Raw genomic sequence first — 17,359 nt, 5'->3', positions numbered from 1 at the left:
GAAAAAAGAGAGATTGATATCTTGATGAAATAATGGAGAATAAAATTTGACGTTAGGTAAGTATGAAATAGAACTTTTTAACGACAAATTACAAATAAAATATAAATATCCATAAAGATAAATAGGACGTTTCTTTGATTTTAAAAACAAAACAATAGTTAGGTAATTAACACATCAAAGTTTTTATTATTTATTCAAATAAATTATCACAACTCACACAGAGACGTTAAATGCGCGACGATAAATACACATACACACAGACATCATAACAGTCGATAAACATCTATAAAATATTATTTAAAACTAAATATAAATCAAACCAAACTTCAACAAACTAAATTAATAAATTATGTTACATGTCTGCATATAGATGTAAGAACGACTTCGAAACAACAATAATTACATACTACACTTAAATATAGTGATATGCATTGCTAAGTCTATCGTAGGTTCACATTACCTTAATAATCTGATATGTATCGTTTCATCGCCTGATAGCGACTATCACATCTCTATATTAAGTAGCAATGTATAATTTACTTCATATATTCATCGCAATTTATTACACAAGTTTTTATATCACATTTTTGATAACATATAAGTATGGCAATCTTGCAATTTAGATTTTTCTATCGTTTCTTGCTTTTAAACTTTTGTAACTTCAACTTTCTTGTGAAAAATCATCAAACTTTGATAGTTACTGCATATTTTCGCAAGTTTCAATTATTACATAGCCTATTTGCCTGATCATTTTGTTTAATACCTTTTTTGGCGTCATGTATATATGTAGACTTAGATCTACTATCATTTTAAAAAATCATTTTTATCAAACGATTACATTTATCGAAAACATAGCCAATTTAACTTTTCAGAGGCACTTTGACCCTAACTTTCAACACTTTCATTTTACAAGCAATTATACATCGCCACTTTACAGGATTCATATTTATATCTATAGAATATAATCAACGATATAATATACTTTAGAAAAGCCAATAAAACCATCGAATATTGATATAAATAGGATTTTACAATTTTTGAAATACATATAATAGGTATATTAAAAGCGTCATAGTTAACATTGATGTTTATTACAAGGAGGGAAGGGACACTGAACACCGATATTAATTAAAACTACATTTGTCCATTCATGACACCAAGATTTTTCGTTGAATTGGATACTTTTTTTATTTAATACTGAATTCTTCTAGTCTATGAAGATATTGATCCGCGAAGACAAATAGACCAAGTTATTATGTTTATTGGAAGATATTAATTTGATATATTTAAAGATTTCCATAATATTGTAAAAGAAAGCAAAATAAGGAAACTCTTTTTATCCATAATTTAAAAAACTTCAATTTCAAATTTCGCTTGGCAAAAAATTGATGGCATGAAATAATTACACAATTTTTGTACTAAATAATTAATAAATTAATTTTTAATTTGTACTTTCAAGCTAAATTTCACAAATATTATCATCAATTTTAGCCATCGATCGTTCATAATTTTCAATATTTTGTTTATTTGTTCACATTTCTGATAATATATTTTTCATTCTTTGATCAACTGCATTTTAAATTTAGCCTTCTTTAGCCTTTCTTAAATAATACAAAGATCGATGACTGTCTACAAAACCTTGTTTCGCTAAAAAGCTGTGCGAAAATTCGTTTAGCATCACAATATATATATGAAATATAATCATTAATCTGTGTAAAAATACTAAAACTCTAAACACTTTAACTTACAGAATAAAGTATTTTCATAATATGTATTTTTGCGCTTTACTTATGAAATATAATCTCGTTTAAATGTATCGTAAAAATATGAAACTCTAATCTATCAACTAAATACAACATTAGCAGATATATTTTATAAGCGATAATATGTAGATATGTAGCGGAATATTTGAAATTCGTTATATAACACACGTTTCCGCACGTCTGTGTGCTCGCACTTATTATAATTGACGTAAATAAGGATCAATAGAATAGATAATATATAAGTTATATAAATCTAACATCGATTCACAACATGATATGTATGCGTTACTTTATCACTCCATTTAACATTTAGTCCGACTACAAAATAAATTCTCTTAAATTCAGAATAATTTACACTACGAGTATTGCTGGGCTAAGTCAGCTCTGTCGCTTCAGATAAAAATATATTGGCATTCAAGTGTGCTTCGGAAGATGTCCGTCATTGAGCATACTTAGGCCATTTACACACGCGTCGCATCGTATGTCGCCCCCGTACCTATTTATAGGAATTTGGCCGTTAAATAGCAGCTTGCCAACACGTACTTTCCTGATGCTCTAAAACCTACAAAAGGTCAGATCTACGCTATGTACTATGTCACACGCATACACGACACGACTCGTGTACAAATTATCTAGATGTTTATCAAAAACAGCTTATAGAAAATCATTTCTAATTCATGTGCAGTCACTACGTAAAACCATCGAAAACACTCACGTACATCAGTTGTCTCAGAAGGCGGTCTGTTTGCCGAACGGCTGCACGGGCGGGGGGGCGCTGCTGTTGCCGAAGAGGGGGGTGGGGCCGTCGTTGGGGTCGTCGAGGTCGTCGTCGTCAGTCTCCAGCGCGGGGTTGATGCGGCCGGACTTCTCGTCGGGGCCCACGAGCGTGGACGCGGCGCCATACAGACGGCCTGGTACTCCGCCAAGCACTGACATCTGTTCTCCAGCCTCAGAGGGCTCGTCCACGCGCCGGATGTCTTCAGGGATGTTCACAACACAGTTGAAGTAGTCTGACTCGGGGCTCAGGTAGCCAGAGTTGAAGAGGAACCTAAAAGGAGTGTTTATTTAGGCACGACAACGATCAACATATCGTAGATATCTCGTCGAAAGCTTTGCCTGATCAATAAATCATAGATAGGTATAATATCGCAAGTTATTATAATATTGAAAGTATACAGGCAAAACATGACTTATTAATTTTACGAAAGCATTAATTAATTTCGATATTAATTCAAATATTATGTATATATCGTTATATAATTAACGTAAATCAAATAACAAATATTTAAATAAAATCTCAGAAATAACTCTCTGAAAGCTTCGGAGAAATTTAATAACAAGAAAATAAACTAAGTCCGCCTTCTATACTCTCAAAGGACTGAAAGTTAAACATTTCTCTTTCGTATGAACTGAGCGAGGATATTTGTTCTTCGAATATTTCTTCAGTTTTCTACAACGTTTCCAAGATTAACTCAAACAAAAATGCTGTAATAAACAGAAGGAAAAACTAGAAAAGGTATTTTAAATGGTTGGCTCTACAAAGAGAAATATGAAGTGCAGGTGTATTTGCATTGTTCTCCAAGTGCATTAAATCTGTTTTATTTTCACATACTTCTTTTAAATTAGAAATAATTATTACCAACAACTTAACCTTACTACCTTAACTAAACCTTACTAACTTATAACCTTACAAATACTATTCTAAAATCGTTATCAATACACAAACACACGCCTTCCCCATATTTCTGAAACACAAATACTTACACGGACAGCCAAGATATAAACGCGAGGGTGAAAAGCGACAGCGACATCGCCAGCGTCCTGAACGGAAACAGCTGCACCTCGTTCTCCGCGTCCCACCCTGGGTAGTGTATCAGTGGGGGGAGCCCCAGCAGCTTCTCCCCCCCGGAGAGCCTCACAAACAGCGCCACGATGTAGGCCGCCAGCGACCCGTAAGTATTGCAGTACTTCTTGAAGTGTACAACCATCAGCAGTTGCGGAAATAGGATCACGTACACCAGGTCTGAACACATTGACCTAGAGAAAAAGGATGGTACAGATTTTCCCAAAGAATTCGTATGATATCCCAACGATAAATTTGTTTTAACCAATAAAATCTTAATAATATGTATGTGAAATTATTGATATCAAATTGAGACAAAAGGGCTGAGCATTTTCGACACAGCGCAGAGCATTTTTCATTGTCAAACTATTATCGACATTGTCGTCATTAAAATAATATTTAAAATCACATAACAACATTTTATTCCCGAAGAGCATCGAAGCGTCACATGCGAAAGGTAGCGCGCTGCGCTTTTTAATATTATTTACAGAGGACAATGTCGATAACAATTTGATTAAAACAAGAATTCGTTAAAGGATTTGAACAAAATGATAAAGGATTTCGTAAAACTGGGTCGATTGTATCATTACAGAGTCTATTAGACCTCAGCCCCGGTTTTTACTCAAAGTGTTACAATGTTACAGCCAGTGTCATCGCTTAGCTGATTTCTTGTAGATATTAAAGTTTTTGCTGTAATTCCGAGTAATAGATTAGTTACAACAGAGTTAAATGTCTGTATCATAACGCATAGGTCAATGTAATACTAAGATTAATCTATAAATCTACCTTCAAGATATAGGGAGACAAAATACTAATTATATCAACTTTAAGTTCATTTAGAGATTTTCCTCTGTTATACACAGAGGAATAAGAAGATATTTTAATGTTCTATTAATCGATGTAGAGATTTTGCAATTTAATAATGATAGAAATAAGAGAAATTAAACAATACAATTCTTCCATTCCAATGTATAATTTTGTTTAAGAATGACTAAATGTGTTCTCTGAAACTGTTTCCAATATTTTACTTCGAGGCTATTAAGATTTTTTCAAGACAGGTCAAAAATATAGTACAAACAAACTCAAACAACGTGGTGATGAACCAGATGCATACTTTTACTGAGAAATAACATAAAAATTTAATCTAGTATCCTCTTCAAAGTTCAACATAATTATTTTATCGTTTCTAAAACCCGAGAATAATCGCTGAAATTGAAACACATCTCTGTTGCAGTTTAATTGAATTTTAATCATCAAATTCAAAATCCTTTTTGTTCTCGTTTGTTACTGTACATATAATGAAATAATAATGCACGAGCGGGTTTGTGTTATTTCTGTTAGGTAAACTAGACGTTGTATAATAACTTCATATTAGTTATATACTTCAAAAGCGATCACGTATTCTATTAAAATTGAATCGTGATTTAGTTCAAAACTGAAGGGACGTTAATTAGGTTATCAGTTTTATTAAATAAACGTGATTTTGTGGTAATTGACGCCAACAACCCTTCTATTAAGTGAATTAAATACATGTCTGTTATAGCTAAGTAAATATTTCAATTATCCTATATATCGTGCCGTGCAGTTTAGGCTCTGTGCCACAAAAAGGAGAGTCCAGCACATTTAATTAACGTAGTTGTTATACTTTAGGAAAGAAAGAGGAGTAATAAAAAAAGCACTTCTAGATAATAAATATATTTGCAACGTACCATTTAAACGTCTAGTACGATGAATATGGTCTTTGATTATGATCAATAATGTCTGTACAAATGAGAAAATTGTAAAAAGTACCTATGTAAAGATATGTAATAGTAGAACACGCTTGCAAACTCATTCTTAAATAAGTAAGTATATTATATGATAATTATATTGAATAGAAGAGTAAACATAATAATTCTCAATCATATTATATCACAGTGAAATAACATTTGCATAAATGACTACAAAAAAGCCTATAGGTCATTAGAAGTATCTACATATTATACATTTGCAGGAAGCGTTGATTGGATTATGAGCTGATGATCGGATGAGCATAACTTCCCTATATTTCTATTTGCTACATTATAAAACACAGAAAAGTGGTAGTAATTCGAGTATGGGTACCTAATAAAATATTTACGGGAAAAGCAAGAGCTTTTTTGACGTGACAACGTCTTAAATTAGGTTGCGACTGGGAGTCACTTATGAAAAAGTGTAACGCTCGGTAACGTTACGATGAGTCACCGAACGAGAGATAGGCCAGCCGAATGCCTTGCGTCTCTCTCCCACTCAACTATGATCGAGAAAAAGACGTTGTCACGTAAAATCTTCGCCCGTAAAACCGACTTTACAGGCAACCATTTTTTTAAACGTCCGTTTACATTGGTTGCGTTTATGCATGATTAAAAATAATCTATCGGAAGAATTTACGCGAGCCTACTGAATTAAAATCTTTTATGGACTATAAACTGCTACAGCGTTTTATACTTTGATCGTTACATGAATGTGTTAAGCAGAAAAATATTTGTTTCATGTTTATTTATTACCTACACTGTTCAATAACTCCATATCGTTACCATCATCGTCTCCATATTAACACAATATTAGTGAGGATTATTATAAATCACAAAATGAAGACAAATTGCGTTCCAAATCCCTTCGTATTTATTTGAAGGTAACGGGTGACATTTAACCGCAAACCAATATAATTAGAGCACATCGCATGTTTGTGACATTATCTCGTAACACATAAATCTTTGGCCAGTCGTAATCGTGCAATATATCCATGGGACTTTTGATAAAATTAAACGTAGCAGTAATATGTTATTTCTTCTTTATATTTATGTAGTATAAATGCTTTGATTCAATAATAAAAACACATGTATTTTCAAAACCAAACTATCACAATACTTATATAAAGTTAGTATTGCAATTTTTAGATGCCTTAAAAAACTATAATCCCACTTCATTTTGTTGTAATTCCTGTAAATAAAGATTCCATTTCATTACTTTTTATAAAGATATTGTATTATATCCAATATCCATATTTCATACGTTACATACATGTACTAGCTATATTTATTTATTTCTAAAAGTAGAGATGATAGAGCCGATATCCGTCAATCGTTAAATCGCCGTTCCACTATGTAAACGTTATGCATGTATCTAATTGCGTATTCCGAATAATAAGATAAATTAACTGCATTCATTCTCACGTATTATTATAATATACACGAGACAAGGATTAGATTTCAATCAGCCGCGAGCGGGCAGCGCGGTAACTGACTCGGGAATTATATTTTAATATTTCACACATGTAATTGCTATTGTGTACACAAAGAGCATAAAGAAAACCTATCTGTGTTCATTTGAATATTTTAATATTTGGAAAGCCAAATATGAAGTTTTCTTTTGTGTTAACATATTATAGAGAATTTATCGAATTTTAATACCTACCTATATTGTTGTTCAAACTTCGCTTCTGTAATATAAATGCAATCTCTCAACGATGTGTGAGATTGCTCGTTAATAAATCACTTTATCCTACTCTGGTAGATAATATTATTAACATAACAATTTAAGATTATTTCAGCTTTTTGCTAATTGATATTATACTATTAAATCTATTTTAAACTATTAAATAACATCTCAATACGATGATTCAATAAGAAAATACAATTATTGATAATAATGAATAACAACAATCAACAAACAATTAGATCGAAGTCGAACATAACACTGCAATGAATAGAATTCAGGTCATCAATGCATCTAGACCGTAATCTGCGACATTCGGTGTGCGATGTGACACGTCGTGCGACGGGAGGACGCGTTGGTGACGCAATCCAATAATTGGATGACTATCGTGATCATCTAGGGTTGACAATTAATTATTTTTGGCTTATAAAAGCCCTAATAGGTACTCATATAAAAGTTATACGTCATCTTTGTGACTTGAGTTTATTTTAATTATAATTTATCAACACGTTTTTCTAGCTTTTAATATCTACTCTTCAATTTTATTACTTCGGTTATATTATGCTTATAAGCTTAATTAAAACGATGTTGGAATTACATATTATTGTGTAACATACATATTTTCATTACTGGAATTAGAAACTAAAAATCTATAATAAGGATAATTTACCATAATATTATATCCTTGATAACTAGGGCTTCCAACCCCTCAAAGACGGGATTCTGATTTTCTCTATTCCCCGTGTATAGCGGGATTACAGATTAATCGTTATATTTAGATAATACTACCTACAACTACTTACTACATATTATGCTCTACCACAGAAATCCTAGACGGTGTGAATTGGATATGTATACCTATATCTTTTAAGTTCAGATATAGTTAGGTACAAATATTACGAAATATTGAAAATAATAAAAATATTTTCGTTACTCGAAAATCGAAATCATAATAGCAACAATTTTCTTCACCTCCTTACTAGTAGAATCAGATATGCTCCATAGATGTAAATTTATTAGGTACTTCCACAAAAAATCTGAAAAGTTTTGCTAAAAGTTGCAATTTATTCAAATGGTAAATAATAAAAATCCACAAAGCTATTACAATAGCGTGTCACAAATTAAAACACTAATGAACTATTTGTACACTTAACAGTCGTATGTAATTAAATCAATTTTGTCGTTCAACATATTTTATAATTGTATCGCACACGACATACTTCATTACTTCATTCATAATATATTCAATGAAATAATCATATTATTATCAAATGAATAAACAAGAGAGAATGATAGCTTCAACTGTACTGTGCTTTGCAATCGATGTCAAAATTGTCCCCAAATCATTAAAAATTAAATACATATGCAACTGGAAAATCATTAAAGCTCATTAAATTCGTAATCTCTGCGTGCGAGGAACATAAAACGCGCTTATGGGCCGCAAATGTGAAGGTATCCATTGCCGCGGCCGGCACGTCTCCGTTACGAAAGCTAATGGAGCCGTCACGATCACAATCGACCATAAACCCATTTTGTGACCACACTCCGCCACCTACTGTGATGAACGTGCCACAATTATTTGGAGATTGTCTCACGTGATATACACTTCGTGCAATTTTCGCATGAACATCCGCTGATTTAATTTTGATTAGTCAATCTTAAACATAACCAACTACATATATCACGACGATATTTCAAGCTTAATATTGCAAAATAGATAATAGTTTGATACTGTATAAAACCTCAAAGATAAAATTAATTAAAAGCTCATTAAAACAACACGTTTTAAAACTCGATTTCAATAAAGTATAAATGAAAGAAATAAACTTGACGAAAGCAGCATAAACCGCTCCAAATAACACGCTGAAAACACGAAAAAATGTATATAAGCACAAATTTCTTCTCCCAAATTATAGGGTACTGCTGCTAGGCACGGTGTATTCAACAAGTAAAAAGCACTAGACTCACCATAGACCATAGATGGAAGGTATGGTGAGCGCCATGATGGTGGACAGCACGCCCACTACCAGGATGGAGACACGCATCACCCAGATGATCTCCATCTCTGAAGCGTTCTGTCTGAAGATCAGCTTGTATACGTTCCTGTTGCGAAAAAGAATGTGTAGAGATGTATCTTTTAAAGCGCTCTCGTTATTTATGCAGTTTTAAAAACGATGAAGCTTTATGGTTTTTGTTTATGATAATTTTAATAATCACGCAATATTATGTACAATCTTTATAGATGATTACGCAGCTTAACGTACCAATCAAAAACATGAATTAATATTGTTCTTTACAAACCTGGCGAACATAGACGATGCACTGAGCACGCTAGAGTCAGCTGAAGACATCACAGCTGCTGAAATGGCACCAAGCCCGAAGAAGGACACAAAACTCGGCGTTAAGTGCTGGAGTACCAATGGTAAGATCATTGATGTTTGGTCCGAGGTGAGGTCGCCTTCTGGAGTCAGGTCGCCGTGGAAATCTGTTTCGTTCCATGCTAAATAACAAAAAGGCTAGATAATCTTCACCAATTTTACATAGCATTAATTAACAAATGACTCAATTTTCTTAGGAATAAATTTTTCAGGATTCAAGAAAAGGAGCCAAGAGAAATTCTTCAAAAAAGTGGAGATATAACTTACCAGTTCCCTTAGCAATAGCTCCAATGAGCACTGGCGGGATAGCCATGATGATGCATCCGATGGCCGCCACGTAGGAGAGCACCTGGGCGCGCCCCGCTGTCTTGCTGCTCAGCACGCGTTGGAAATATACCTATGCAATACGTTATTATAAGAAAAATACGTATTCTATATTTAAAAAAAATACATTGATACACATATAATAGACTACAATTGTAACGCTATCTATCAAGTCAAAAAACACACAGGGTAGGTTCTAACTTCTATTTAATAAAAATATACATAATAAATAAACCTATATATTCATAGACAAGAACATCCTTACCTGCCAAGGAATCCCTCCAAAGATCAACAGCAAGCCATAATCCACGTAGAACCAGTAATAATCAGGATCGACTCTGCCAATCCAGTCCACTTCCATGGAACTGAGGGGCTTCACATGCGGGCTGGCCCACGCGAACGGGATGCACATCCACAGCCCAATGAAGATGCAGAACAACTGGATGACGTCGGTGTACGCCACGGAGTACAGCCCTCCGAAAAGGGTGTAGAACACGGCCACACAGGCACTGAAGATCACTGATGTCTTGTGGTCCATGTCAATGATAACGACCAGGGTGGCACCTACAAAATTAATGGTAATTTACCCTAAATGAGTGGTTCTGATAAGCGTTTATGAGATTTACGTGAATACAAAATTATTATGAACACAAAATACTAAAGTGGATAAGAGTAATAAAACAGACATAAACGAAATATATTGTTGAGAGTTTTGTATTTTATCAGACGCAATTTTAGATAATGAGAGTTGTCCTTGAGTAATAATAAAATATCATTCAATATTTATTCTTCTTTATAATAAGCAAAGAAAACGATTCATTGTCGAAAATCAAAGAGAATTTTAAATAATCACAAAAATATCATAAACAAGTAATTATTATGTACAAAGAACTTGAAATAAATATTTTCTATTTTCTTTGACGAAGAACATCGTATTTCTTTGTCATATATTTATAATGAAAAAGTTTTATTTAATATAATAAGTTTAATATTCTTAAATATTATTATTTTAAGTAACATGAATATAAAACATAAACGTAAAAGATAAACTGGATTAATATATCTCCTATTTTAAAGTATAATTATATTAATATTCATTTATTTAAGTAAATCTGCTCATTATCCATAAAAAATGTTCACTCTATAGTTATAAAAACATCATAGCTCATTAGCATTTACCCGTGACTAAACAAATAGTACACGTTGTTCAAACAGGCAAATTAACGAGCTGCAACATCGCATTAGAAATCTATTGGAATGAGAATCTAGCTGAGAGCTCACAAGCTAACTCAAGTGAATACAAAGAGATGCTTTCAAACATAAAATCAATATTTTGCAACCGCTCACATCACAGACTGCGTCAAACCACACGATGAAGTTATAGTGGTTATAGTTAGCTTACCTATATATATATGAAACTAGCTGACACCCGACTTCGTCCATTTTAAAGGAAAGGCATTATAGTTTCTACTTATAATATCTTCTATCTGCCTATACTCTATTAAAATTTATCCGATTGTTTTTAAGAAATAAATAGACGGACGTAGTTATTTATGCAATCCTCATAAAGTACATTATTTAAAATATTATTACGTTAGTACGCATTATAAACATCAACTAATCAAAAAAATACAATTTGTAGAGTTTAAAACGCTCTGTCTTCCAATATACGCAGTTCATTAAAAAAATCTTGTGAAAAATCGTTTACTTGTTTGTATTCATAATAATTGGCCACTCCAACAATCTGTCCACAAATACATTTATGTATTTCAAACACAGATATCGTTTGAGATCACAAAGCTGGCCTTTAGTCGCCAATTTTGCTTTATAAATAATTCCAGGCACATTTCAATGCTTTGCTTTGTTAGAAAGGATTTCACAGAACTTCCGAAGTGTCCTTGACATTTGACCGAAATAGAATTGTTTCACTGAGGAATTCTCTACGTGCACCAATTTGTATTCACGGATATATTGCATAAGTCATTAGGAACGTTCAACCGCTGTAGAATATATTATGGCAATTTTATTTCATCTGTTTTGTAAGAAAATTAAGATGTTTTACCAGTTTACTGAATCAACTATGGTTTATTATAAATTAGGAAGGATAGCTACTTTTTTATCAAATTATGAATATGATGTAATTTGCTATTTTAACACCGTAAAGTTTATGTTTTAAAGTTTCTTGTGCAATACCCGAAAAAATGCATCCTTCCAATTAAACCGCCGGATTTTAAATATATAATTGATTCATTTACAAACGTTCCATTCATAACTCAATACCAAAACTATAACAATGTAATTAGTCACTATTTAATGACGAGATATTATTTCAAAGGCATTACAAAGCTAACAATAAAAATACTGCTACGACGTAGCACTCATATTTGTATGTCATGGAATATAGCCATTAATCGTCCGTTTAGTAACAGTTTAGTAACATACGATTATTTCGTACATTTTACGTAGAAATAGAAGCAGACTAAGTCTTCTGAATATTTGATCAACAGGCCACTCTCACAGCGACTCTCTTTTACTATGTTAATGCTTTTATTATGAATATTTTATTATGTATATCTCGCCCAGACCCGGATTAAGACATTTAGCAATTTCATCCGATGAAGTTTCGCAGGATTATATCTTATTATATGTATTTATGAGTAAGTAGAATATTAAATTAAATTATTTTTTTATCACTTATAAAAAAATAATAGCGCTACGATTTATTCAGGTTTGTAAAAAATAATTTGTAGGAACGTTTTAAATATCAGAATATTCTCCTTGTAGCGTTATCCACTTTCCCTTTCCACTTATTAAAGATTTTTTTAATGACGAAGGATTCGAAACATACCATAAATGCTGTAGTAAAGATATTTAATCACAACTAACTATAAGAAATACATATTATATTTGAACGGAATCAAATCATACTTCCAAGATAAGTTATACGTAGTATATTATCATTTTATCATGCACCCTTGTTATTAAAGGTACTGTTTTCTCAGATAGGTACACGCCGCCGATTTGAAGATAGAGCAATCATATCTGTGATATTTGAATAACAGAGTTGCTAATCTATACTAATTTTATAAAGCTGAAGAGTTTATTTGTTTGTTTGGATGCGCTAATCTTAGGAGCTAATGGTCCGATATGAAAAATTATTTCGGTGTTAGATAGCCCATTTATCGAGGAAGGCTATAGGGTGAAACCGCGAAGCACAGCTAGTAAATATTATACTTCACTCACCAAGCGCAGCCAAGATGCCGGCCGCCCAGAAGACCTCCCCGCACAGCGCGGGCAGGAACAGCAGCCCGCCCATGCGGCTGCCGAACGAGTCCTGCAGCGGGTCCAGCATAGTCACGTAGCCCTGCTTGCGCATCGGGTTCGCGAAGAATATACCACCTAACAATATATATCTTAGGTTGGTCATCGTAGTTTAATATTAATGAATAAAAACTATTCCGAAAGGTACATCACGAGCTGATGGTGGATACAGTCAAATAAATAATCAAAACTACGTAAGCTTTTCATTTTTATTTTAACAAAATTTTTTTCCTTCCAATCGATACAAAAATAGACGCGATTTGAGAAAAGTTTCGAGTTTCGATTTAGCTAACCTAATCATCATCAACCAATTAAAACATGTTCCAAACTAACTAATTCAGATACGTATGAAAATTAGCAAACCCGCATCATTTAAAATTAGAGTAGGTAATAATTATGCAAATCCGTAGTATGCTACAAAGATTTACGGAAGCCCAGAATACCTCGCCTTACCTATACTTTATCAATAATAAAGTGAAAGCTAATACCTAATTGTGAAAAAGGAATATGTAATATGAAAATGCTGCTTAATGAAAATTCTTCTAAAAAGATCTTATTGACTAACAATTGTTACAATACTGAAGTTTTATCACGTATTTGATTAATTAAACTCATGTTCAGGGGCGTAGAGCTACCGCCGTATCTGCCGTATCAATTATACGGGGCCCCCGCGCCAAGCGGGCCCCCAACGTGCGCTTTTTTGAAAAATCTTTACCCTTCCTAAGGGCCCCCAAACAAATTTTTATACGGGGCCCCGCCAAGGCACGCTACGCTTCTGCTCATGTTCAATATCTACTGAAGTCATAATGAATATTCCGTGCCCATATTTTCGAACTAATTAAACACACAAGTACAACACAAAGGCGGAGATCTTGACAATGCAAAATAATTAAAGAATTAGCGTCATATATAAGGTAACAACGAAATTAATAATTTCACAAGAGGCCCTCGTCCCGCCTCGTTAACCCAGAACGTGCGAAGGGCTCTCCACTATGGCCACGTGACCAAACTACTTATAAAAATATATCTAGACACAAATTTAAAGCTAACTTTGTCACCTTCAAGTTAAAGGGCAAACGATGAGGGTGTTGTAGTTTTGGTGCATAGTTGTGTGGCTTTTCACAAGACATTCAAATATTCAAATATAAAATATAAATAGTATAATTTTCATACTAAAATCATAGCTGAAAGATGAAATTGATAACGTTAATGAGTACATAAAACACAATATTCATTAATCAATGATACGATACCAAATTTTTGACTCAGTTTTATTTCAAAACTAGCAGTCCGCCCCGGCTTCGCCCGTGGTACATATTTACGTTTTCTCTACGTAAGAACCATCCTCGTACTTCAAAGAATATAACAAAAAAAGAATTAACGAAATCGGTTCAGCCGTTCTCTAGTTATGCGCTTACCAACACATTTTGGGATTCATTTTTATATTATAGATATACAAGCTCTTCCTAATAATTATATTGAACTGTAGGTAATGTAGAGCTGGGGCGGGGTAAATCGTAATCATTTTTCGTTTTCTTACTTCAAATTGTCTTATAACTTCGGAATTACATTTCCAAAGACTTAGCGACATTTTATATCCATTAAAATTCAGTTAATTGCTTTTCTTTACTTTTATGTTTTTGATAATCTTCATCTCAATTTTATTAAACATCGATTCTGTTCCTATGATATTTTGGTAATAAAATTATTAAAGGGCAATCATGATTCAATAAACGCACGTACTGAATAATACATTGATAGAATTTTTGAAGTGAAACTTCTTTATCGGGGTTGGACAAAAATTTACTGTAACATTTTTGCGTTACGCCGTACGCGTGACATTTTTGCGTTACGCCGTACGTGTGACATTTTTGCGTTACGCCATACTCGTGACATTTTTAAGGTCATAAAGAAGTTTCTTCTTACGTGTGTACTCTAGTACACGCATACATTTTTTTTACATCTCTAACAGTGATTGTAGAAAGCCCTCCTTTCCATTCACAAACCATCATCAAAACCAAACGCTACATAGAAATATTAACAAATAAGGTCATACTAAATATAAAATATAACTTACCGAACACCAAAGAGAGCGCATAACCAAACGGTGCCTGACACCACACCAGGCCCGAGGTGTATATCGCCTCAGCCGTGCCGTTGATGTAGCCGCCGCCCACCCACGTGGCTGCAACATATCTATGGTGTACTAACTACTAGAGGAAAAGTTATGTGTATAGACCTGCACCCGTACCATAATATCTGATAACAGTATACTAATTCCAAAATGAATTTGACAAAATGAGCAACCACCAGCATTGAAAATAAATGCATTTTCTTTTCTTCTTCTTTCCCACACTGGAAATATACATACTGTATTAGACATCACGATAACCCTCCTACAATTTGTTGGTACAGAGCATACTTCTGTCTTCAGTCTTTTTCTGTCGATGCTGGGACTCTAGAAACCATTCATCTATATTCTATTGGAATAAATAAAGGCCCACCCATTTTCCCGTATTTTTTAACTTATCTCTATAGGAAATGGGACTTTTGTAAATATAAACTCACTATTTTATTAGAATTGTAATGAACTTATACAATTTAGGAAGAAGGTACAAGAAATTAAAACGTGATTAACTAAACATTTTATAATTTAGTAAACCGACGTCTCACGTGTTATAACAATTAACTCAGTTAAGAAACAAAAGAAAATACTCAGTGTTATTACAATGGAATATAATTGAAAAGCTTTTGTCCATCTGTATTTGAATAAAACAATTTCGACATGAATGGCCGACCACAACAATTACTTGCGGTTGTGAACTCAAACGGGGTTGCGATTTGAACAGGGAAAATGAAGGAAATTGGTTTTTACTTAGTAATTTAATATTCCTTGGTCTTGACTCCAAATATTTATGGAAATTAATTATAGAAATAACAAAATTGTAGAAATGTAATAGAAATTAAAGATTTTAGTTTTTACAATGGAAGTTTAATTTATTTCATAATCCAATAATACGTAAGAGCTTCCCCGTTACATATTAAAGAAATTACATTTCTCTTCTGCTTCTACCTTAAGATTTATTTATATGTTAAAATGTGTAAACTTATTTCATGTAACTAAGAGAAAATAAACTCTTTTTTATTCTTTCATTTTATTTAAGCTAGTTAAGAATCATCCAATTATATAATGCTTATTCCAAATACATACCCAATATCTTTCAATAATATACACTGAATTTTTAGTGCCAATCAAAATCCAATCCCGAATTAAATAAATCTACACCAACCCTCTTAGTGGTGAAGCCATCTTCAATCCAATTTCTACCAAACCAACCAACACATACAGTCCACATTTACCTGTCATAGTGAAGATACCGACGAAGAGGCCGATGGAGCGGCCCGCCAGCATCACCTCCTCCTCCGACTGGTCCCCGGCGGGCTTCTTGCGGCCCGCCCATATGCCCACGGCCAGGATCAGCACGTAGAATATTATGATCGAGATCACACCCGCTATGTTTATCATCTTGGATTGTTTGCCCCCTCCTTATCTGAACAAGAAAATTATATGCATCAGGATGGTGTTTAGCTTCTTTTGTAATCAAAAAGCTTTTTTATTATCGAAAGCAGTTCCTTTCTTGGTTATAATCTTACTTAAATAATCTCCTTTCTGTTATGAAATACATTAAAATGATAGCATATAGACGAATTATAGTATTTTTAAGTCTTTGAAGAATAAGTCTACTAGTTCTAATGTACCTATATGTAAGTATATCTACAATTATTAATAAAACTTTTCATTAATATAAGGCTTATTAAAATAAGGTAATCTATAATATAAAAATGAATCCCAAAATGTGTTGGTAAGCCCATAACTTGAGAACGGCTGAACCGATTTCGATAATTCTTTTTTTATTATATTCCTTGAAGTACGAGGATGGTTCTTATGTAGAGAAAACGTAAATATTTACCACGGGCGAAGCCGGGGCGGACCGCTAGTTATAGATAAATATTTCTAAATATACATATCAATTGTCACACAACTTCGTGACTGTAACAATTCAATATTGTATCATCACTTGGCCTATTTCAATCGCAGCTATTATTACGATTTTGCACAATTACACATTGAGTGTCGTTTTCTGATTTACATAATAATAATTAGTTTCATTCCGTCGGCGAATCTTCAATGAAAATCGTGCTTTGATCATTTAAATAAGTACTACTTACATTTAAAATGAATGTATAGAGAGAAGGTATGAGCAAATATGAGC

General features: G+C 33.1%; 1 protein-coding gene across 1 annotated transcript; it reads right to left on the bottom strand.

Moving 5' to 3' along the window:
* Positions 1-1,495: 1,495 nt before the first annotated feature.
* ChT (choline transporter) lies at positions 1,496-16,611 on the bottom strand. The gene is made up of 9 exons (XM_090102234.1): positions 16,446-16,611; positions 15,163-15,270; positions 13,008-13,163; positions 10,030-10,328; positions 9,708-9,837; positions 9,364-9,562; positions 9,031-9,165; positions 3,528-3,800; positions 1,496-2,811 (listed from the first exon to the last, which is right to left on the bottom strand). The coding sequence occupies exons 1-9, from the start codon at positions 16,609-16,611 to the stop codon at positions 2,493-2,495; spliced, it is 1,785 nt and encodes a 594-aa protein (XP_089958360.1). The 3' UTR covers positions 1,496-2,492.
* Positions 16,612-17,359: the final 748 nt, after the last annotated feature.

Source organism: Colias eurytheme, chromosome 5 (assembly GCF_061535395.1).
Source record: "Colias eurytheme isolate Ceu_HAF_F1 chromosome 5, ilColEury1 Martin Lab GWU primary, whole genome shotgun sequence".
Lineage (NCBI taxonomy): Eukaryota > Metazoa > Arthropoda > Insecta > Lepidoptera > Pieridae > Colias > Colias eurytheme.
The sequence above is the reverse complement of the archived record's forward strand: the minus strand, read 5'-3'. Positions and strand labels throughout refer to the sequence as shown.